Below are 22,944 nucleotides of genomic sequence, written 5' to 3'. Positions count from 1 at the left end.
CAGCTGCTTCGTATCGGCCAAATTTAGATTTTCAAAAATATCAAACTTTTTTCCTTTTGATTCAGTGTGGAAGTGGGGAGAAAAAAATCTAAATTATTCCATTTCATAAAAAATAACTTGTAATAACATATGCTGAATGTTCTCACCCTTGAATAGATGCGCTCTCAAAAGTCACTGACCACTGTGATGGGTGACCCTTATTAATTCATCCACACAGACATATTTTACTGGCATTTGGCACTTGGCGGGTGGTAATTTAAGACTCGGCATGCCGGCATTGTAATATTCATGCAGCATGATGCAGCATGAAGCGTTGAGAATAGCTGACACAGTTCTTACTGAGGCGGCCATGTCACTGCGTCTTAGGGGCTCCTTTTCTGAGTAAAGAGAGCGCGATCAGGCCTCGCTCTCCGTCCAGGCTACGATCGCCCTCACATCACTGTGTGTAGCTGTGCTGGATATTAGAGTGTGACCTCCCTGCAGAGTCACTCACTGCTGCTGAATATGTTTTAATGAACACTACAGCAAAGACTAACACCTGGGGAGAGAGGAAATTGGGTGTGAGTTGGAGGGGATGTGGGGGGTGAGGGTGAGGGTGGTGGTGGGGTTATTATACGTCCTCTTATTTAAGATATGAAAGATGAAGACGAGGTAAAGGAGAAATGGGAGGCAAAGGGCGGGGAGGAATGGGAAAAAGAAAAAAAGTGATGAAGAGACAGAAACTCTGGGACGACATGGGGTTTGGTGGGAGGTTCTTCCTGTTGTGCGGCCCCCCCACGGAGTCTGCCGACCCCCCGGGGTGATATGGATCTCTGTGGGATCTTTACGTCTGTTGTGTGTGTGTGTATATATGTGTGTGTGTGTGTGTGTGTGTTAATCAGAGTGAGAAACTTTGTGGAGTGGAGAACAGAGTGTGTACATCTATAGCATCTCCATGAGACTCTGTGGCCGCCATATGAACCTCGGAGACACAACACACTTTTGAACCAATGATAAACGAAGGCATCAAATTATAAATGAGCGCACAAACACACACTTTGCAAACCAACCACCAACCACCCGCACCCGCAGGCCGTCACCCATCCATCCATGTGGAGTAAGAGTTTTATGTGTTTGACAACAGTACATTACAAGAACATAATTAAAGTTCCTGTTACAGACTTGGTTTTCTATTGTTGGCTGATTATTCACATAACTTTGAAAGTATAGGTCCAGGTTTACCTGCAAACACGGAGCAGATGGACTTCCTTTATATCTTTTGCATGGTAAGAGTATATAGTAATATAATTTGTGGGTCACTGAGTACTCAAGTGATCAAATATTGACTGACAATGCCCATGAAGTAAAATCGACAGAAAATAACGATATAATCCACTCAGATACAATAATCCTATTCAGTTAACCCTAAATCTTTAATAGAGAACTGTGTATATCTATAGCATCTCCATGAGACTCTGTGGCCACCATATGAACCTTGGAGACACAACACACTTTTGAACCAATGATAAACGAAGGCATCAAATTATAAATGAGCACACAAACACACACTTTGCAAACCACCAACCACCCGCACCCGCAGGCCGTCACCCATCCTCACCCATGCACAAACACAAATACTCCAGGTTTCTTAGTTTTTAAATGATCAACTAATTTGGAAAAAGTCGCCTAAAAGTCACCACCAACACAAACATCTACACATCTACATCTACACACAACGCAGAGCACACATTAGCGTACAACAGTAATAATGCATGCGCTCCCGTATGCCCATGTGTGTGTATTAGTGTCTAATTCCGGTGAGAGCGCGAAGGGGAGGATGCCTGGGGAAGCTAAGAGCTGAGCTGGGATCAGCCAGAGGACGGGGGTTAATATAATTATCCTGCTAAAACCTTGAGACTGAAAGAACATCATTAGTCATAGCGAGAAGAGAGCTATACCCCAGCCCTGGGCCAGTGGAGAGGAGAGGAGAGGAGAGGAGGTGAGAAGGAGAGAGAGGAGCAGATGAGGAGAAAGGGGAAGTTGGGGAGGAGAGCTTCAAAAACGCACCAGTGCACTTAGCAAGACAATTAGTCCAAGGACAAAAAACTTGAGGGTCTTCGTTAAAGAACAGAAGGGGCAGTGTTTACCAGCGCTCCGAGCTGTCTCGGAAAACTGCTTCACTTATACAGTGATTACGATATTTTTTGCTTAAATGAATTAACTTGTGCTGAATTGGTTTTAGAAATTAGATTCATATTCATATCTGACCTGAACACATAATGATTCTCTTGTGTAGCGAATGCCCGGCGTTATTTAGCAATTAACGAAAAGACCTCGGGTTTGTGCTGACTTAATGAGGCCCTGTAGTTAATATTGAAGGACCCCATACTTATTAATTATTATGTTTAGTTTAGTGGTCAGCAAATGAATCGATGAATAGTAAATCACAGCTCCTCAAACATTTGCACATTAACTTTAGTTCAACAGTTGGTGGGAAAAACACTTTTTTGATCCTTTTATGCCACTACTATAGTATTAACCTAAAAACAGACCTTATAAAGAAGAGCCATTTATTGGCTTTGCAACTAAATCCATGGTGCTAATGTCAATAGATGCTCATTGAAATGCGGCTGTCGAATATTAGGAATTAAGCTCCTCGAGATGAGCAGTTTGTGGTGCTCCGCTCATGTGTTATTAAACCATAGCAGAAGAAGGGAACACAACATGATGATGTCATCAAAAGAGGACCAGTCACGCCTCAAACGGTGGAAAACGGCGAGGAAATAGTGATGGAGATATGACATTTCTGTTTCATCCAGCGATTATGCAAAAAATAATGATTGTAATCAGGTGATTGGGTTGTAATAATTGTGACAGGCCTAATTACACTTAAACAATTAATCATTCGGTCTAGAGGTTGCACAGTCAGACTCCATCATTTCATGGCACCAGATCTCCACCTGAGATAATTTATATATATATATCATTTATCACAACAGAGATCAACATTAAAGCAGAAGTGAGTGATATATTTGTGTTAATATAAGTCTTAAATAGTTCTATCTTCCGACAGCAATCACTTACATAGAGTGTTTGGACTGAAACACGGGTCTCTCAGTCCCTCTGCTCTGCTCTGAGCCGAGGAGAAAACATTTATCGTATCCTACAGTTTTTATCCAATGAGGAGAGAGAACGGCATGCAGGGCTGTGTGTGCAGCCAAGGGACGCCGTGAATGTGGTGACGTAGGGACGAGGACTGTTATGGTGCGTTCAAGGAAACTCGTAACTCGTGTTTTTCCGACCTGTGAAGTCCTACCAGTTCGATCTGGTACGAGTTCACGGGTCGGAAGTTACGAGTGGCCGTTATAGTGACTTTCACCGGTAAAACTGGTCGGAAAAACACGAGTGGGTTGCCTGGAACGCTACAAAATCGTAAGTTGTGACTTGAAGCTGTAATTTACGGTTTCAAAAGCCTGCCTGGAACGCAGCATTAGCGAAAACGACCGGATCACTCACTTCTGCTTTAAGCTTGCTCGCTAAACAAAATACAAAATAAACTCAAAATAAAGCGCCTCTAATGTTGAGGAGCTGCAGTTTTCCTGTGCAGCTGTGCAAGACAACTGTGTACAGAGTAGACTGACCTCACTGACTGATGACTTGTCATGTGCTTTTTTGTGGAGCAACCAAGTAATCGTATTTTTCTTCTTTCTAGCCTTTAAACATCCACTATCGGTCAATGTCTAATTAGATCTATTATAGAATTTCAAAAAGACGTAAAGACTCGTCCATCAGACTTGTGTTGAGAAGTCAAATTTGTTTCTAGCTTTTTGAAATGACCTCAGTGGAAGACAGAGAGTGAGGAGACACCATGTCAGTACAATATAACAGCATGACACCAGAGCAGCTCCAGTTCTGTTGGACGGGAAAAAAAGTTGCTGCCTCTCGTCTCGTCCCACCACAGACGACGGTGGCGGGACGGCGGCTCGCTGCGACATCAAGAACAGTGTGATCACAGTATGACACGGTGCATTTCTAATTGGCTTATTTTTGTGTTCCTCGTCTTCAGACACCAATGGATGAGTTGTTTATCTGCCCCCATACACGCTGGTAATGACAGCGACAGTAGAGTAAAAGGCGCCGGTGTGTTTTTTTTTTCTGAACACACCATGCCTGTAATAATGCTATGCTAATTGATGTGGCTGACTGAGAACAAACCATCTTTCCAAGGACACCCTCCCTCTACCTCATGTTCTCCCACTTACAATTCCCAGCATGCTTTTCAGCTTTAAAGCACGCTTGTGGTATCAAGAGATTCCCCCCTCTCACCAGATGCTGGCGAAGGCACAGTGCAGGCGCTACTGGGGAGAATTCTTTATTGTATTTGTGAATTTAAAAGGATATTTATGGGATGAGTAAGAGGCGGGGTGGGAAGGTGCGGTAGTAAGAAAAGAAAAATCTATTGAGGAGGGTGGGGATCGGGGAGAAGAAAGAAAAAAAAAAGACGTTCATCTGTGAAACAAAAGATGGGGAATGAAAGGAAAACAGGCGAAATCGCTGACTTTAACTTTCTTCCCTTCTGAGGGGAAATAAACTGTGATTATCAAATCAGTTACAACCGTTGTGTCATAAATCATCGCATATGAGAGGAACAATGACACATTCCTCATTGCGGTCCCTCAGCTTTCTGCATGCCCTTCTTTTTCTGGGGAGTGCTCATGAATGATTTAAAAAGTGATCTGTTTCCGAGCCTCGGCTGCCTCAGAGGGAGATAACTCAGAGAGGAGGAGGCGGAGGAAGAGAAGGAGGAGGAGTCTGAACCGGGTGGGAGGGGTCACACCGCGTGAAGGTTTTCCTGTCTTTTTGGTGACAACCCACACCAGCCGCCGCTTCTTCCATGTATCGCTCATCACACATCAATCACGGCTCGTATATTTCATTCATGAGTGAGGGGGGGGGGTGAAGAGAAAAGGAGGCAGCGTTCAAGAGCAAAGCGTTTTTTGGTTGTTTTTTTTTGCCCCGCATGAAACAGAATAGACGACGTGGCGAAGTTTCTTTGCAACAGTGGGTGGAAAATCTGGAGGATACGTGCATGTGGCGACTGCGTTACTCTGCTCTGCGGTGGCCATGTGAACTGGAGAATAATATTTACAGAGCATCACACCTCACATCATTCATCACAAAATCACACACCCCAGCTAGTCCCATGAAACTAGGAGTTAATCCATCATCTGCCTCCCTCTTTTCTTCCTCTGCCCCCCCCCCCCCCCCCCCGCCCCATGATCCAGGCTTATACCTCCCATCCTCTCACCTTCACTCCGCAAAAAGGACACCAAAGAAAAAAAAAAACTTTGTTGTAATTCAAAAAATAGTGGTGACAGCTCCCAAAGTCAAAGTCACAGTACGTGGGTAATCAAGACACAAAAAAAGAAAGACTGGAGGCTCAGAAAAAAGGGGGGAAACAGAGGAGAAGCATCTGTTCTTCCTGCATGGGAAGATGGACACGCCTCGAGGCCACAGAGAGTTCTCCTCGCTATCTGCCCTGCCCACTACAACTACAAACCTTTGTCACAGTCGGATTTAGCCTGTGTAAGCCATTCAGAGTCTAATTAGTCCGTCCCCCAGGAGGCAGTGTGACTGCGAGTACAGATCGGGGTTAGAGAAGGTGTACAAATGAATTTCAATTTGGGGAATAATTTAGGCTTTTTTTTGTGTGTGTGACTGTGTGTGTGTTTGACTTTATCTTTCAGCTGCTGTAAGTTTTTTCTGGATCAATTGCACTTTGTTTAATTGTCAGAGTAGCAGAATGATGTATTCCTCTTTCTAATACAACCCCTCTTCTTTTTCTTCATCTTCTTTCTCTACTTCTTTGTCCAAATCTGGCGACTGCATTACCCACAATACAACTCCTCTCATAAGCATGGGGGATTTGGAGTTAAAACCACCATTGGCGGCGGGAGTGTTGTGTTGTTTACGGTTCCGGTGAGACAGTGAAATGCGATCCAGGAAGTCCAGGTGGAGTAATAGATTAATGTGTTTAAAGGCTTATCAGATGCCAAAACACTGCACAACAACAACAGTTTGTGATACTCACAGACGGGATTTTACAACGCTGGAAACTTGAAAACGTGTCAAGACAGAGGCGTTCCCTGGTTTTGTTTTCTATTCACCTAATTTTTTAACTTTTTTTAAATGATTTTTAACGATTTCATAAGTATTAACCTCATGAATTAAATTATCCTGGTATTAACACCTGTATCTGGATGTTTTATAGGGAAAGACCCATTAATGCAAAGTGTAAATAGCTGCAGCGTGTATTACTGTGATCAGTATCAGGATCCATAAAGTGGCTTGAGGCTCTTAGTGGGAAATTGTCATCTAATCATCCTTCACCGTGTAATGTCTTTGGTCACATTCCCCAAAATCGCATTTTCACGCTTTGCATTGTGCTCTGATTTCTAAATAGTGTGCACAAAGCTCACAAAGACCAAGTGTAATGTGAGAAAAACACTGATGACAGAAGCAGCACATGAAGTAAACTCCTCTAATAAAATAAGCTTTTTTTTACACGCACAACAAGAAAAAGCCTCTAAACCACTTCACTGAAATATTTTCTTGGATTTTTCTCAACGTGTTTGTTCTTCAAAAAAGAGCGAGAGAGAAAAAAAAAGAGAAAATCAAGTGATCTTTTGAAAAGTTTGTGAGAAATAATATTCATGACTTACAGTTGCATATTTTGCGTAGCATGGAAATATTGCCATTTGATGGAGAATTACAAAGAGCTGCTGCTGCTGCACCGGCTGTCATGATATAAGCACAAACGAAACACCTACAGAAACATGAAAGAAGTCATAAAATCTGCATCGACCTCCTCTCTTCCACCCCCCCCTATCCCCCCACCCCCCTTCCCAGCCCACCCACCCACAACCCCTCCACCATCTCTATACTCTCTGCAACATGTTAATAAACACCAGGAAAGTTTCTCTCTTCCAGTCTGTTCCAGTCTGCGAGGAGACGGAGAGCTTAAACCTCTCAGCACATTAGCTCAGTCAGCAGGGGGCCAGGATGGCACTGAGAGAAACACAGACGCACGGTGGAGAAATGAGTCGAGCAGGCATGAAACAACAAGACCATGTAAAAAAAAAAAAAGGAAAAAAAAACCCTCTGAATATCATTAGCATTTATATGGCTTGTTTCCTGCCAGGTCCGCTCTTAACTAATTTTCACCACTGCAGAATAATTAGTCGCTGGTGAGGGATCGGGCCTTTTGGACAAGACCGGGCCTATCAGATGTAATTAAGAGTTAAAGCTGATGAAATGAAACCACTATATAGTTTTATACTGATAGTAGCAGCAGCAGCTGTACTGTAGTGGTGGGTGTTAACTGGGTGTTAATATGAGATGAGGGAGTGACGGTGTCAAACTCTTTGGTCCAGATTAAAAATATTTGAGCATTTACTTGTTGAATTTAAACAAACTTACTTGTCTGTTCTTCCCAGAGGATAAACCAATTTTTGACCTCATTCCTGTTACTGTACTTCTTTTGCCACTGTGAGGTTGACATTTGCGGTTTTCTGGTCAAAGGACTTCAGATAATGTAAAAAATGTAAAAGCCTGTGTTTAGTTTGTCTGTTCTGAGCTACTGTAGAAACGCGGCAATGCAACATGGTGAGCCTATATGTAATGTAGATACAAAGGACTGACTCTAAACTGATGGAAACAATCATTAGATTCAAGTGTTAAATAAATGTATGAATATTGTCATTGTCATTGTGAACATGTTAGCAAACTGACACAAACTATCACTATGCGGAAGTGTAGCCTAGAAGCTAGCAAGTCTGTAAATTATTGTAACTATTTATTTAATTCACAATCACCAAAAGCAGCAGAACAGCAGCAAAATTAGTAAATAAACTCTCCGCAAAATTATCATGGAAATAATCCTTACTAACCTCATAATTTATCTGCTGGCAGGCTTGTTCTATAGTGTCACTTTTTTATATTTTGGGTCAAGAGGAAAACATTTCTACATTTGCTGTTCTGTCATTTGCAGAAACTAATTAAGAAAAACTGATTTTCAAAACTTAAACTGCGGTTTAAAAAAAACAAAAAACCCTCCCTCCCTGAAATGCCAGCAGTGGGTTAATTCTGTTGTATTGTACACGTGCTGAACCTTTAGTTTCACCCCTTGCTTGGCTTACTGACATAGGGGAATAAGAGACACTCAGGCTGCATACTTGGCTTCTCTTAAATGTCATTCTTCCCCCATCAGCCAATCAAATCAAATTGAGAAGTCTGGGAGAAGAGGACCTGATGCTGCAGCGATTACCAGCGAGGAGAGAAAAACGATGCAGACTTCGTCTATCTCCTCCTCAGCCCGCTCCATCTCCTTCCCTCCCCGTCTTGGCCCTATAATCCACTTAGTTGGCTCTTCCTGAGCTTACAGCCTTTCCCTTTATTCCATTATAAGGACCCACCGTACGACCTGCTGCTTATTTCATTAAAAAGGCCCAATCCGTGACCTCGAGTCTAATCCATAATGGAGACTACAGCCTAGCCGCGGCCCTGCTATAGTCCACGCCAGCGTCCAGCAGGTGCCTGACAGATGGGACAGGAGAGATACGGGTCCGATGAATGAGGGAGAATTTGAGAGCTCGGCTTATACGAGTGAAGCTTCCTGGTGAATGTGATTTCACTGATGTAAATGATGATAGAGTCGAGGCTCCGCTACTCTATCTTTGATGCTTTGGTGATGGCTTTCACATGGGCCCCATCAGTGATATGGAAATGGCCACATCTGAAAGGGTTGAATGTACTGTAGCCTGCAAAAAAAAATGAGAAGGAAGCCCGAGGCGCTCGGCTCGCTATACCCAAACCCAAAACACCTGGACTTGTATCGTGTGTATGTGTGTGTATTGTAGTCAGTTCTGTAGCTCATTACAGTTTAACCTTGGGAGAACTTTGCAACACAAACCCAGGCGATGCTGAATCATATAATAATTTTCTATCGACTGTCTAACTTGACTTTGCCTCCACTACACCACTCCCCCCTTTTCCTCGACCTTCTGCCCACTTGGTGCCACCTCTGGCTGCCCTCTACCCTAAACGCCCTCTCTCTCGCAAAACCTGCTCACCATCCAATTTGCTGAGTGTTTTTCATCACGTCCACAAATCTAAATTTACAACCTGCCCTCCTGTCAAACCTATAGCTTCCCTGTGTTTGCACTTAATGGCCTATCAGGTTGCGTATTTATTGATAAAGCAGCACTCTTTAGCCCCGAGCACCTGGCTCTTCCCGCATACCTGCGCCAGCTCTTCTTCAGAGCGCCGGCCACGACCAGTCACTCTTGGCAATGCAGCGTCAGTTAAAAGAGACACGTCGTCGTCGTCGACTCGTCCCCCCACAGAGGTACAGTAACGTCTTCCACCGGTTGATGGAGGAAAGGGGCTTGTTTTGCAAGTCTCAGCCCGGGGTCATTAAGAACAGTTAACTAATAATAATTACTTTTAACCGGGTTCATCCGGAGAGCCACCGCTCGGGGCTCGGGGACATACAATACAGGGCAGGAAGTGGCTACAACCCTCTCTCCATCGATAACACCAGCATATCTCATTACCGCGGCGACCTGCGGTACACTGCCACTCGGTCTTGATCATATAAAACCCATTTCAGTGCGCCGTCCCCGCCGGAGCACCAGCAGACTAGAATATTCATTATTCAAATTTTAAGCATTGGAAATCCCAATATGTTACTAAGGCCAGATGAGATGAGATGAAATAGCTTAGCCTTTTGTCCAGGGAACACTGACTAATCGTCTCGCTCCCCAAAATCAATTTCCCAGCCGTAAGCATCACACTCCTGATTGTACTGTACTGTTGAGGACCCCCCATCACTATCACCTAATACTCCTGCTTGGCTGCCCAGAATAACTTATTGATTAGTGATTATGTTACGGGAGGTGAGGGTGGCCGGGAGCGGAAGACGGACTGGCCTCAGTCATCTCCACTGAGCTAAATTTGGGTTCTTCTTGTTACCAGATCCAGCACATACTGACACTATCACCAGCTGCCACCAGCCACCAGCCCTGCTACCGGGGACCAGCAGAGGAATTATGAACATCTTCTGAAAGTATAAATAAGAGGAGAATATCTTTTTTTTTTTTTTTTTAAAGGTATAATATGTAGGAATTGCTCCCATCTAGCGGTGCGGTTGCATATCTGAACGTATTCTTGATGTTGCATTCACGTGAAATCGGGCAGATGTCAGACAGACAACAGACACTGCAGGTAAACAGGATAAACAAGTGGTCCACCAGCACGAGGCAAAATAATACAGGCCTGACAATTTGTTGTCATGGTGATGTCGTATTGTTTACCTACGGTCACGCTGCCACTGAATGTAAAAAAAAATGGCGATGCAACATGGCCGCCGCGGTTCGGTGCGGCGCCCACTTATGTTATTTGTAACGACTTGTAACAACTCATTCTAAGGTACGGGAAAGCTTTCATCTGTATGCGGGTGTGATTCGACATCAGTGAAATATGTATTTATGAAAGCAATATTTGATTTTTGCTAATAAAAAGCCAAATAAGTTACATACTGGGGTTTTAAATGGAGTGTTTGAAGCAAAGCGGCACAGCAGGGGGTTTCATGTAAAATGATGAATTTTTGGATTTGTTGCACTTGTGGACAACTAGATGAAGAAATAAGCACAAATATTTCAAACACTGGGGATGGATGATTATTAAATTTTCTAGGTTTGATGGAGGCTCTGTTTTTTTTTTTTTTTGGCGGAGAACTGTTTCACCCCCAAGGTGCTGGGCCGATCTCTCTCCCCCTCACTCACTCTCTCTCTCTCTCTCTCTGATTCTGTGCTGAGGCTGAAATGTGGCTGTGATCAATACCTGCAGGCCCTTTCCCCTGTGCCAGAGGGCTGTTTGTGTGTGTGTGTGTCTGTGTATGTGTGTGTGTGTGCGTGCATGCCTTTGTGTGTGCTGTGTCAGCATCCACTCAGGAACTCCATCAAACACCCTCCATACCCTGACTCTCCACACACACACACACACACACACACACATACAAGACGCCCACATCGGTCGACGCTCCACACAAACAGTCGCTCATTTTCACTTCCCCCCTTCTCACACACGCACACACACACACACATACACACACAAATTTACGCCTCCTTCCTCCTTTTCCGGGGCCATCCCAACAAGGATGTTAAATACCATTCAAATGTCAGCCTGCCGTATTGATTGGAATAATAATTCTGAAAGGTAGGAGAGATGGCTTGTTGATGCTAAGCAGGCGCGTGACGGCCCGCTGCATCCTTCACTGTCACAAAGTTGCCTTGTAAGGTTTTCCCGGGCTCCTCCGGCAAGAATGTGGATGGCGGTTTACGTTCGACCACCGAGGCCGTATGTTTCTGTCATTAATCATTGTCCTCACCGGCCGCTGACGGACAGAGAGCCGCGTCCAGCCAGGCTGAGAGAGGGAAGGGAGGGAGGGAGGGAGGGGTCATTTTGAACGCCGTCAGATCACAGTGTCTCTGTGAATGTGTGTGTGTGAGTATGTGTTCATCACCAGGTGGTTTTCCTTTGTCTGTCATGTTTAAATATAAGAAGGCAGGATTTATATCCGACCATATGGAGGTAATAGAATTAAATTGATCTGATAACAACGCCTCATGATGTTGATTTGATTTAACTCTATAACAGACTAAATGTTATTGTGGAACATTGCATTATATATGTAATCAGTAGTTTTGATCAATTTAACTCAATCAATCACCAACTTCTGTATAATTCATGTCAATAATTCTTGATGGTACTTACCCATATCTATCTTATCACATTATTGATCTTTGTGGTTGTCTGTGAAAATCCTTTTATTTCTGCGCCGACATAAACAATTCAACCAGGATTTATGCACATTTACTTAGTCAAGAGTGACGTTTGTTTATGTTAGTGTGTGGAAGATGCAAGGATGAAGAAGAAGCATAATTATTATTTAAAGCAGAAGTAAGCAATCCGGTCGTTTTGGCTAACTTCCTGTCAGCCGATGGAGTTAGCAGTCCCCGCCCTCGTCCCTACGTCACCACATTTACGCGCATCCCTTGGCTGCACACACAGAGAGGACCGCCCCTTTATGCCGTTCTCTCTCCTCATTGGATAAAGGTTGTAGGATACAAGGAAAGTTTTCTCTGACAGACCCATGTTTCAGACCAAACACTCTATATACTGTAAGTGATTGCTATCGGAAAATATAACTATTTAAGACTTATATTAACACACACATTCCGCTTACTTCTGCTTTAATTGAATAATATAGCTCCCTTATTTCATAGATTTAATAGTCCAACTCTACTTTTCTGTATGCACCAGTAGAACCAGTGTTTTAATGGAAAATTATTTTGAAATTCATATTATTTTTTACAGTTTTCTGTGATTCTGGTTTTATATTAAAAGTTGTGAATGTGTCGAGTCAGCACCGAGTCTCACCTGGCAGGTACCTCGATGTTTGAGATGGCATAGAAGTACTTGAGCAGGTTGTCTCTCTGGACGTAGGTGCCTCCGAGGGCGGGCCTGAGCAGCCTCAACCTTAAGTTGGTGAAGGTGAAGAAGTCCCTCAATCCCTTCATACTTTCCATGCGAGTGAACAGGTTGTCCATGTTCTGTAGCCGCGGCCCGGCGAACACGGCAAAGCGCGTCCCCACCTCGAACACCACGTTCTTGTCGTTCTTGGAGCCGACCCAGCGCGAGTACTGCTCGGTGCAGATGACCCGTGTGATGTTGGCCGCCGAGAGGTCGCGCACCCGTTTGGGCGCCATGTTGAAGGCGTCCAGGCAGTCGTCGGCGTAGAACTGGTAGGGCTGCCAGGAGCGCCCGTGGTCCATGGACTTATCCAGCACCATGATGGTGGGACGGCCGTACTCGAAGGTGATCTGGATGTCGTCCGTGAGCTCCAGAGTCTTGTTCCAAGCCATGGTGATGTTGGCCAGCAGCGGCTCCGGGTGGCGTCTCCATGTGACCGTCTGCCAGTAGGTGATAAGGCCGGTGCGTTCGCGGTCCTGCATCAGCGCAGGAGGATGAGCCAAGTCTGGGTTAGAGGCATCACACTCGTCGCTGCACAGGTACGGGTTCTCCTAAAAGGGAGATTAAGACAGAACAAAGAGACATCAGTCAGGGATTCACTTTAAAGGAGACATATTATGTCCCGTTTCCACAAATTGAAATAGTTCCCAGGAGTCTTAAAGACACGTCTGTGACACTGAAAATAAACCCAAGGAACAAACATCACAGCTCTTTTTATCCGCTCAAAACAGCCCTGTTCAGAACGGCTGGTTTCAGTGCCTGTCCCTTTAAATGCAAATGAACCACTGCTTGCCCCGCCCCACCCCTTCAATGACATCATTAGTCATTACAGCTCGTAAAACCACACTGATTTCAACCTCGGGAGCCTGAAAATTACAGATTTTTTTTGTCAATTCTCATATTTGGGGGGCCGCAAGGCAAGACAAACACCCAAATATATGTTAAAGAGCCTTCAAAAAGTGATATTTTCATAATATGTCCCCTTTAAAACCATAACCAGAAACCTTTGAAGGGGGCATAATAGGGCAAAGTTAACTTAGGGGCCTGAACTCCTAGGGTTCCCACCTCCTCATTGTGCGTTTTATTTGTGTAGCATTTAAAGGGACAACGAGGAGTTTTGGAAAAGCGAAGCGTTTTCACACTACATTTATGAGCCTCCGCGCACCGTGAAATTCTTTTGACCGGCGCAAGACGGACTCATGTTTTCATTCATCAAGAATTAAAGTCAGAGGTTCAAAGAGGTTCACATACCGTTGTAGTTCTGACCATAAACGGCGATTCAGCTGCGTTATTCTCATGACTCGTTGCGAAACCGAAAGTAAAAAACGCTGGTCGGCTCGACCAGCATCTCCGCCACCACTAATAATAACAAAATAACGATAGAGACAGAACGATATATTTATCGAAAATGGGCCCATTAACAAGTGTGGGTAGCGGAGATTCATCCACATTAACGTGAGACTTTTTTATAACCGAAATAGAAACTCCTCGTTGTCCCTTTAAGTACCCATCAGACACACAGCGGCCGACCCAAGGCAGTTTCATTATACTGTAACCCAGAGCTGCAGAAACAATAACTACCCCAATGCCAGAATATTAACTTGCCTTCAGTTTGTTTGGTGTAAGTAAGGTAGTGGTAGTTTTATGACTTGTGTTAGGCAATAGGCATAAATTCACTTAATAGAGGTTTTAAAGCCACATTTTAGCCTTGAGATTGGTTAGAGAAATGTGAATTGATGGTTCATCAATTCAACACAAAGTGATGGTGCATTTGGGGTCTGTCTGCCCGTTTAGACCTTGTACAGTAAAAATAAATAATGCCAAAGTTAAAAAGCATAAAAGTTTTCTCGCTGTTGTAAAATATGGGCGCTCCCCTTTACTGTTCGTGATCACTGTTACTGATTCAGCGGATGCAGCTTCCTCAGCCGCCTGACTCCCCACACCTATTACTGCCATAAAGGATGTCGTGTATCCAAATGAGAAGTACATTGAACTCGCCGCCAAGGGCAGTGAGGGACAGGGCTTAAAAGGGAACTTGCCAAAACAACACAACAGGAAGTGTGAAGGTCAAGAGGATCGTGCATCATCACTGTCTTTGCATAGGCAGCAGAGTGCCGCTGCACTTTTAACTCCAGAGAATTGATTCTCCTCTTTTTAGTGATGACAAGACTTTCAAGCCTTCAACCGCCTCTCTGCTCAGCTCAGAAGTGTACGGGATTTATTCACACACAGCTCACACTTAGCTGCGGTCCGCGTCCCACCTGCATTCAGAAATGCCTTTCACTCTCGTTCGTTAGATCTCTCGCCTCTCATCTGCATTTCCCTTCCAAAAACGCAAATTCATCTTCTGTTCATTCAGATTCCCACATTTCCATGTTAGAGGAAATGTCAGGTCCCGTCCCTCTAACCCCCGTCTCCTAGGAATTATGGTAATGTGTTACTAAATTACTTTCCCAATTATGTTGTGGTGACAGACGTAGTTTGATGGCTTGATTACGTTCAGTTCAGTTGAGTTTTTTTTTGTTTTTTTTGAGTGACTGTTTAGGTCAGTGAGTCTAGACACTAGAGACCGAGGCTGTAGGTAGATTAAGGCAACAGAGGAGCTTTGGTTAATGTTAAAGGGAAAGACTGAAATCTTGGTTGAGTGTAGATCAACACATTTGTTTCTCAAGTCACTTTTATGCGACTTTATGACTAATATATTTATGACTTGTAACAGGGAGAATGGAGGCTCTCTGCCTTCCACCCAGCGTCTATTGGCCCAAAAGCCAACCTTGCAAGATCAGCGCCTCCGACACAAACACACCCCACAGTAATCCATAATCTCTTGTTAATGACAGATAAGACTACACAAATAAAACGTATATGATACATAATGTTATCCACTGCTTGTTGAAAACAAATGCACATGTCCTGGGTGGAGGGGTGTTACCAAAACAGGGACTGGACTTGCATACAGTAGTTCCCCTTTAAGTCCTGTGATTGCCGGAATATAAGCATTAAAATTTCAGTCCAGCACTTTAGTAATTCTGGCGATTGAATACATGTTTTCATATCACATCAAACTTCTCTGCTTTTCAGGGAGCCCATTGGTACTAGTTATTTACAAATTAATTTTTGCGTACAATAGATATGGAGCTTGTGAATTTGAATTGATTATAAATGATAAATGATCAGTCAGTTGAATGATAGACAATTAATTTGGCAACTTTTGAAAAAAAGTACTAAATAATTCAAGGTTCCAGCTTTTTAAATGAGAAGATTTTCTGCTTTTTCCGTTTTAGTTTTACAAACCAAGCAGCCTACTGTTTAAAATATGATCAATCCATAATAAAAAACCATCAGTAATGCAACTGTAAAACACTGCAAACACAAAAATGGATGCGTAATGTACTGAATACTTCCTCCACCACTGGAGCAGTTCATCTTGTCGACATTAAACCTCCTTCAAAACGTTTTGCTGTTGCAAATTAGTTGTATATTGATGTCATTTCTCGCAGACAGAGTCGCTGCCTCCCGTGACGTTCCTCGTCGCCCTCTACTTCGATTTACTTCTCCGAATCCCCCAATCCCGCAGTTTGCCGGCTCCTCGTGTCGAGACATTTGCAGACATTTCAGTGAAATTGATGTAGCTTACTGTTGTAAGCCAGTTGTCTGACAGCCACATCACCACGGAAGTTAAATATTTACACAGAGAAATCCCAGAGATCCACCAAGACGTCTCTCCTGGTGCTTAATTTGCAAAATTCAGCTCTAACGTTGTTTAGATTGTATCACATGCAGAAGGCTCATCATGCCCCCAGGATGTACTAATTAGACTGATAAGGGGTTATTATTTTCTTCAATATCCAGTCACAGTCATTCATTGTATCAAAGGGGTCATAACGTATTGTTTTTTCTCCAATTATTAACAGTTTTTTACGCAGCCTCCGGTTTCTTTCATTATATTTTACTATACACATTTGTAGCATCACTCAAAAATACAAGTCCCTAAGCTGTCATTTCCATCCTTTCAGTAGAGTTATTACTTGATCAATTACTTTTTTTTTTTTTTTTTTAACTCTCCTCTTAGCACAGAACATAGGTTTTATTTAGGTAAGCTTATTATCTCTGTGGGGCTTTCACCTGATTTCTGTTTCCAACCTTCTCCTTAAAAAATGTAGTAACTGATCAAATTTTATAGCTAATGTTATCCGTCTTCTTTTATTTAATGACAATCCAATAGTCTTTGTGAATTTTACTGCAGCCTTCTTAACAATCTCTTGATGGAGTGCAAGTGTATAAATATCCTGCTTTTTTTTTCTTCCACCACCTCCTCTTCCTCCTCCTCCTCCCCTTCTCCTTACTCCCCTTTCTTCTTTGTTTTGTTCCTCTTATTATTATTTTTTTTCTTTTTTGCTGTCGGTGTTATGCTGCTTCTAATTGTAGAGTTTAAGAATATGACCAGCTTATCTTGAAATGCTGTGTTTGGTGAGGTAATGGTAATTATGTCGACAACTGCAACAACTACAACGGCAAAAAAAAAAAGCCGATTTGCTTGAATAATTATTTTTGGAATATTATTCAGATGCTTTAATCCTGGGAGAAGAAAGGCCGGAGCAGCAGCAGCCATAGTAGTAGAGAGAGAAGAGAGGCAGCAAACAAGGCAAACTAAAGACTCAAGTGTTTTCCCTGAGTCCTTGAGCAAGGCAACGACAAAACGGGAATGTTTAACCTGCATGCTAGGAACAAATGGATAATGGTTTGTGGAATTTGTACGGTTTATGAGTGTTTCATCTTCTCCTCCATAAAGCTGTTCAACCTTGCAAGTGTGGGGGAAGTGACCTTTCAGATGAACTCTGATTAATCACATGTAAGCTCAGAGGAGGGAGAGCCAATGACAGATGAGGATCTAGTCTACATCTGCTATGTTTTTATTAGACTGAGTGACTGGTCTGGTTCGTCCTCAAAAAACATGACGAAGTTTTTTCAAAAGTTCATTATGAATTCTTAATATCTCCGGCTGTTAACAACCGAGACTCACTAATACTACATATTTAAGCACATAATAAGACAATTAAGATGAATGAAAAAGTCGACGACGACGTTCAAATCCCAAGCTAATGCCAGGATGAAATTACACATATTGCCTCAGTGAAGACATTATTCATCCTGACAGTCATATTTTTTCAAAACGGTGAAGGGTGTGTGCTCGTCTCTCCCCGACTTTGAACTTGAGAAAATTCGAGTCTTAATGGTGCTTAATGAAAATCATGGTAATATATATAGGATGAAATGTTTTATGCAGATTAAAGTGATGCGTGAAATCCTTATTAACGGCGCCAAAATTACTGCCCACTCCACCATTTGTCAAATTATAACCATGACTAAGATACTGACGTTTAAGTGCTCAACGTTGATATAATGTAATGTCACAGCAGAATCGCACGATAATGACTTAAGTGGTCGTCTGCCCAAAATCCATGTGTAGTGAATCAAACACTCCTCCTCTGTAGACTGGAGTGTGTAGTTTTGGGCTTAGTGGGAAATTGTGACACGTGCCTGCTAATGAGCTCAACAGAGTCATGCATGAGCCTTATATTACATGTTGTTTGTATCATACTGAGCGTACAGATGGAGAATGGAGGGGTGGATCATGAGTTGGTTTGAAGAGTTCCTACGGATGTTTCAAAGGAATTTAAAGGGACAACGAGGAGTTTGTATTTTTTTTTTATAAAAAAGTCTCATTAATGTGGATGAATCTACGTTACCCACACTTGTTAATGGGTCCATTTTCGCTAAATATATAGTTTTGTCTTTATCGTTATTTTGTTATTATTATTAGTTATGGAAATGCTGGGCGAGCTGACCAGCATTTTCTTACTTTCGGTTTCACGGACGTTGCCCAGCGGGTCATGGGAATAACGCAGCCGAATCTCCGACTTTCATTCTTGATTTGAAAACATTCTTTTCGCTTTTGTCTGTCTTGCACTGGTCCAAGAATTTCACCGTGCGCGCGGACGCTCATGGGAAATGTAGTGAAAACACTTTGCTTTCCAAAACTCCTCGTTGTCCCTTTAAAATCACTAACATTGAACTGATGCTGATGAACTTTTCTACAGCCTATAGGGTGGAATTTGCCTTTAAACAGCAGTTTCGACAGTCTTTATGACCTAAGCTCTAATGTGAAAGCAATACTGCATCATATCGATGCAACTGTGCAAGCTCAGATCATGTGTCACCGCTCCTTTGCAGACGTTCACTTTTTCACGTCGGTTGCCAAGAGGCAGCATCTGCCGACAGCGCTGCCTTTTGAATAAAGTCACTGGACTGTACCAGGGGAAAGTGAGCAGTCACTCATACCCACTCTAGTGGTCTAATAACAAAAGCAAAACTTAGAATCCTTGCGAGGCTAAGATTATAAATCATCTGATTTATGGTGACAACGCAGAGTGGGAAAACTCCAAACATAAGCAAACGCAGAGTCCTTGGTGAGAGAGAGAGAGGAGAGAGGCTGCACACAGCCACACAAGACAGTGTATGCAGGGCCATAATGCATGTGAAGGCACAGCAATGAAACTACAGTATCCTTACACCCCACAAGAAAAAAAATAAAAAATGAAAACTGCAGATAATCTATCTTTCTCCTCAGTGGAACGACATAGCAGCATTGTTCTCTATCTGATAACCCAATTATCTCCCTTGCACTGACTCAGATAGAGATCACTGTCAGCGCAAACACACTTAGGATGATAATCTCGACCGGTCATAAACAAGTGCAGCTGGAAAAGATGATTAGAATTAGACGAAGGGGGCGGGGCCTAGTGGAAGTCAGGAGGTGGCGGTGCTTTTTATTCAAAAGCTGCTGTGCACAGTCAGTCAGTGGCCTTGTTGTTTTCTATGACCTCCGTCCAGACACACACACACACACACACACACAGCACTGGATTAGTAGGCTGTTGTTCTGGGGATGACCCTCGACCTACAAATCCTATTGAAAATGATCGCACTGTCACACCGTCCCAGATACGGAGGAGGCAGCTCCATATAGGTTAGGTTAGCTCCTGAGGTGTGTTTGTGACGCCGTTTAGGTGTCTGGGAGAACAGAGCAGGATGTGTGTGTGCGACTTGTGCGTCTGTGAAAACCACAAACTAGACAAGACTAGGGTTGCAAAGGGGCGGAAAATTTCCAGTAAATTTCCAGAAACTTTCCATGGGAAGTTAAGTTGGGGAATTTTGGAAATATTCCATGGAAATTATGGGAATTTATGGGAATGAACTGGAAATTAGGGGTAATTTAAACAAACTGTATCGTATCCAAACATAAATGTAAATATTTTGTTTTGTCATAAGCAGACAATTAAATGCAATACAATTTAAAAAAGCATGACATCTCAACAGATTTATTTGTGAGTAGAACTTTATCAAGTTTTAATTCTTGTATGAACAATAAATTATTTTACTGAACGACAAAAACATGAATGTTGGGAAAGAAAATAGCCCTGCAGTAAGCACGTGCTATGTGCATGTGATTGAGGAATAGCATATAGATATTCAAGTGTACGCGGAATATTTGTGTTAATATAAGTCTTAAATAGTTATATCTTCCGACAGCAATCGCTTACATAGAGTGTTTGGTCTGAAACACGGGTCTGTCAGTCACTCTGCTCTGCTGTAAGCCGAGGAGAAAACTTTCCTTGTATCCTACAACCTTTATCCAATGAGGAGAGAGAACGGCATAAAGGGGCGGTCCTCTCTGTGTGTGCAGCCAAGGGATGCGCGTGAATGTGGTGACGTAGGGACGAGGGCGGGGACTGCTAACTCCATCGCCTGACAGGAAGTTAGTCAAAACGACCGGATCACTTACTTCTGCTTTTAAATCTGGTTGTTTTAGCCAAGATTATGCTATACAATATATTTTCCCCAACTATATTTAAAGCAGAAGTAAGCGACCCGGTCGTTTTCGCAAATGCTGCGTTCCAGGCAGGCTTTTGAAATCGTAAATTACAGCTTCAAGTCACAACTTACGACTTTGTAGCGTTCCAGGCAACCCACTCGTGTTTTTCCGACCTGTTTTACCTGTGAAAGTCACTATAACGGCCACTTGTAACTTCTGACCGGTGAACTCGTACCAGATCAAACTGATACAACTTCACAGGTCGGAGTTACGAGTTTCCTTGAACGCACCATAACAGCCCTCGTCCCGACGTCACCACATTCACGGCGTCCCTTGGCTGCACACACAGCCCTGCATGCCGTTCTCTCTCCTCATTGGATAAAAACTGTAGGATACGATAAAAGTTTTCTCCTCGGCTCAGAGCAGAGCAGAGGGACTGAGAGACCCGTGTTTCAGTCCAAACACTCTATGTAAGTGATTGCTGTCGGAAGATATAACTATTTAAGACTTATATTAACACAAATATATCACTTACTTCTGCTTTAAGTTCTCTGTTAAGGGCCAACCTACAATTTTGTAAATTTGGGATTTATTCCCCTTTATTCCCATATATTCCCCTTAATTCCTGTTAATTCCCATATATTCCCGTAAATTCCCATGGAAAGTTTCAAACTTTGAAAAATTCCCGGAATTTTGCAACCCAGGACAAGATGCAGTTCTTTCCTTGATGTAATTTATTTTTCACGTTGTCAGGTCAGAGAGCTTCATGTCGTCGTCGTTGGTCTGTCTGTTGTCGCGGCGACCTCCCCGAGCCCTTTAGGATTAGCCCCAGTGGAGGTGATACTGTATAGTTATATAGGCTGCAAGATTTTTTCTTTTATCCCCCATGAGAGACTTACGCGCGAGGTTATGTTTAAGCCCTTTGTATGCCCTGTCCTCCTTATCCCACTCTGCCTCCTGCCACCACTCTGCCCCGGTCCAGTATATCTATGCCAGGATACACACACACATACACACACAAACACACACACAAACACACTCTCTCTCCCTCACACACACACACACACACACACAGATCCCGGGCCAACTGCTGCGGCAGGTGGCCCGCACTGCTAAGCCCCTCCAGCAATTATCCTCGCTGGGATCCTGTCTCCACGACAACAGCCGCCATGATGATGATGATGCCCCTGCCATGAGTGACTTCCTTGTTTTCACTCGCGGGATAACAATGTGATTCTATAAACACTCGTTAATAACTCCTCAAGTTGCTCCAGTCTGGTTCATCATCTCTCTCTAGTCTGCGGCGGCTTCTGCTTCTGCTTGTGATTGTGAGACTGTGACTTAAAAAAAATAAATAATAAAAAAATAAAAAATGAGTGCGCTCTCTGACCTGAAAAATCATCTCACAGAAACATCGGCTTAGAAGTGAATTACTGCGGCGTTTTTGAACAGCAACACACAACGACACATTAGACTGGTTGCTTATGGAAATAGAGATCTGCCGTTATGAAGGGAACTGTTGTGTGCATATCACCCTGCTTCACTTTTATGACCGTTTCTGTCCTCGCCACCAAAATATTTCCAGCCAGCCAGTCAGCCAGTTGCCTCACTCACTCTCTCTCTCTCCTCTTTATTTCTTCCTCCACTTATAGAAGTTTCTAAGGTATATTGCTAGCAAGGGGAATAAAGGTAGGGACACACACTCAGAGAACACAATTTATTTTGTTATGGAGAAACATCAAATGAAATGACCCGGCCATTAAAAAAAAAGCCACAGAGGAGAAGAGAAAAGGATATTGCTTTTTCACTTATAGTGTTAATCTTTTATTTTGTTGTAGGGGGTTTTTCCATCATACTGGAGGTTTCTCCTTATCCTGACTGAACATGGTCTGTCTGTATAGTAGGTGTGGGTGTGTACTGTACTGTATGTGTGTGTGTGTGTTTCCGGAAACAAGTGCATGTGGAGTATACGCGTAAAGTTATGCATCACATTCACATCCCCTCTCCTTTAATTACCAGAAACAGTGATTATTCTCTCGCTGCAGCGTCGTCTCACTCTGTACAAAACAGCAGTTGGCAAGTGGAAATGTGTCTTAGGTGTGTGTGTGTGTGTGTGTCTGCGTCGGTAGGTGTTGTTTATGTCTGTGTGTGCGTGCAAGCAAAAGTAAATGTTTACTGTGGGCATGTATGATTGTGTTGTGTTGTAGAGGAGGAGGAGGAGGAGGAGGAGGAAGAGGGAAGAAGGACAGAGTGGGGACACCACGCTGCTCCAAAGCAGCAGCAGTGTCTCGTCCTGCCCAGATCTCACACACACACACACACACACACACACACACAAACACACACCAGGGCGAGTTATATTAAGAACTCGACTTCGACTTCAGGTAACAAAGCACTGAGAGAATGAAATATCAGGACGAGTTACTGTTTCCTTGAAGTGCACGGCACCGATAATGTCAATCCAGGTAAAAGCCGTTATATTTTATTGATGCCTG

At 43.2% G+C, this 22,944-nt stretch overlaps 1 protein-coding gene across 1 annotated transcript in view; it reads right to left on the bottom strand.

The window, feature by feature from the left end:
• Positions 1 to 22,944, bottom strand: part of ntng2b (netrin g2b) — a gene marked incomplete at its 3' end in the record, with an annotated part of 75,366 nt that overhangs the window by 44,045 nt on the left and 8,377 nt on the right. Inside the window, exon 3 of the mRNA XM_083983204.1 lies at positions 12,481 to 13,124. Coding sequence (XP_083839330.1) covers positions 12,481 to 13,124 — 644 coding nt within the window. The remainder of the gene's footprint in view (positions 1 to 12,480; positions 13,125 to 22,944) is intronic.

Source organism: Trachurus trachurus, assembly GCF_905171665.1.
Source record: "Trachurus trachurus genome assembly, chromosome: 12".
In the NCBI taxonomy this organism is placed as follows: Eukaryota; Metazoa; Chordata; class Actinopteri; order Carangiformes; family Carangidae; genus Trachurus; species Trachurus trachurus.
This window is presented reverse-complemented; position numbering and strand designations above follow the sequence as displayed.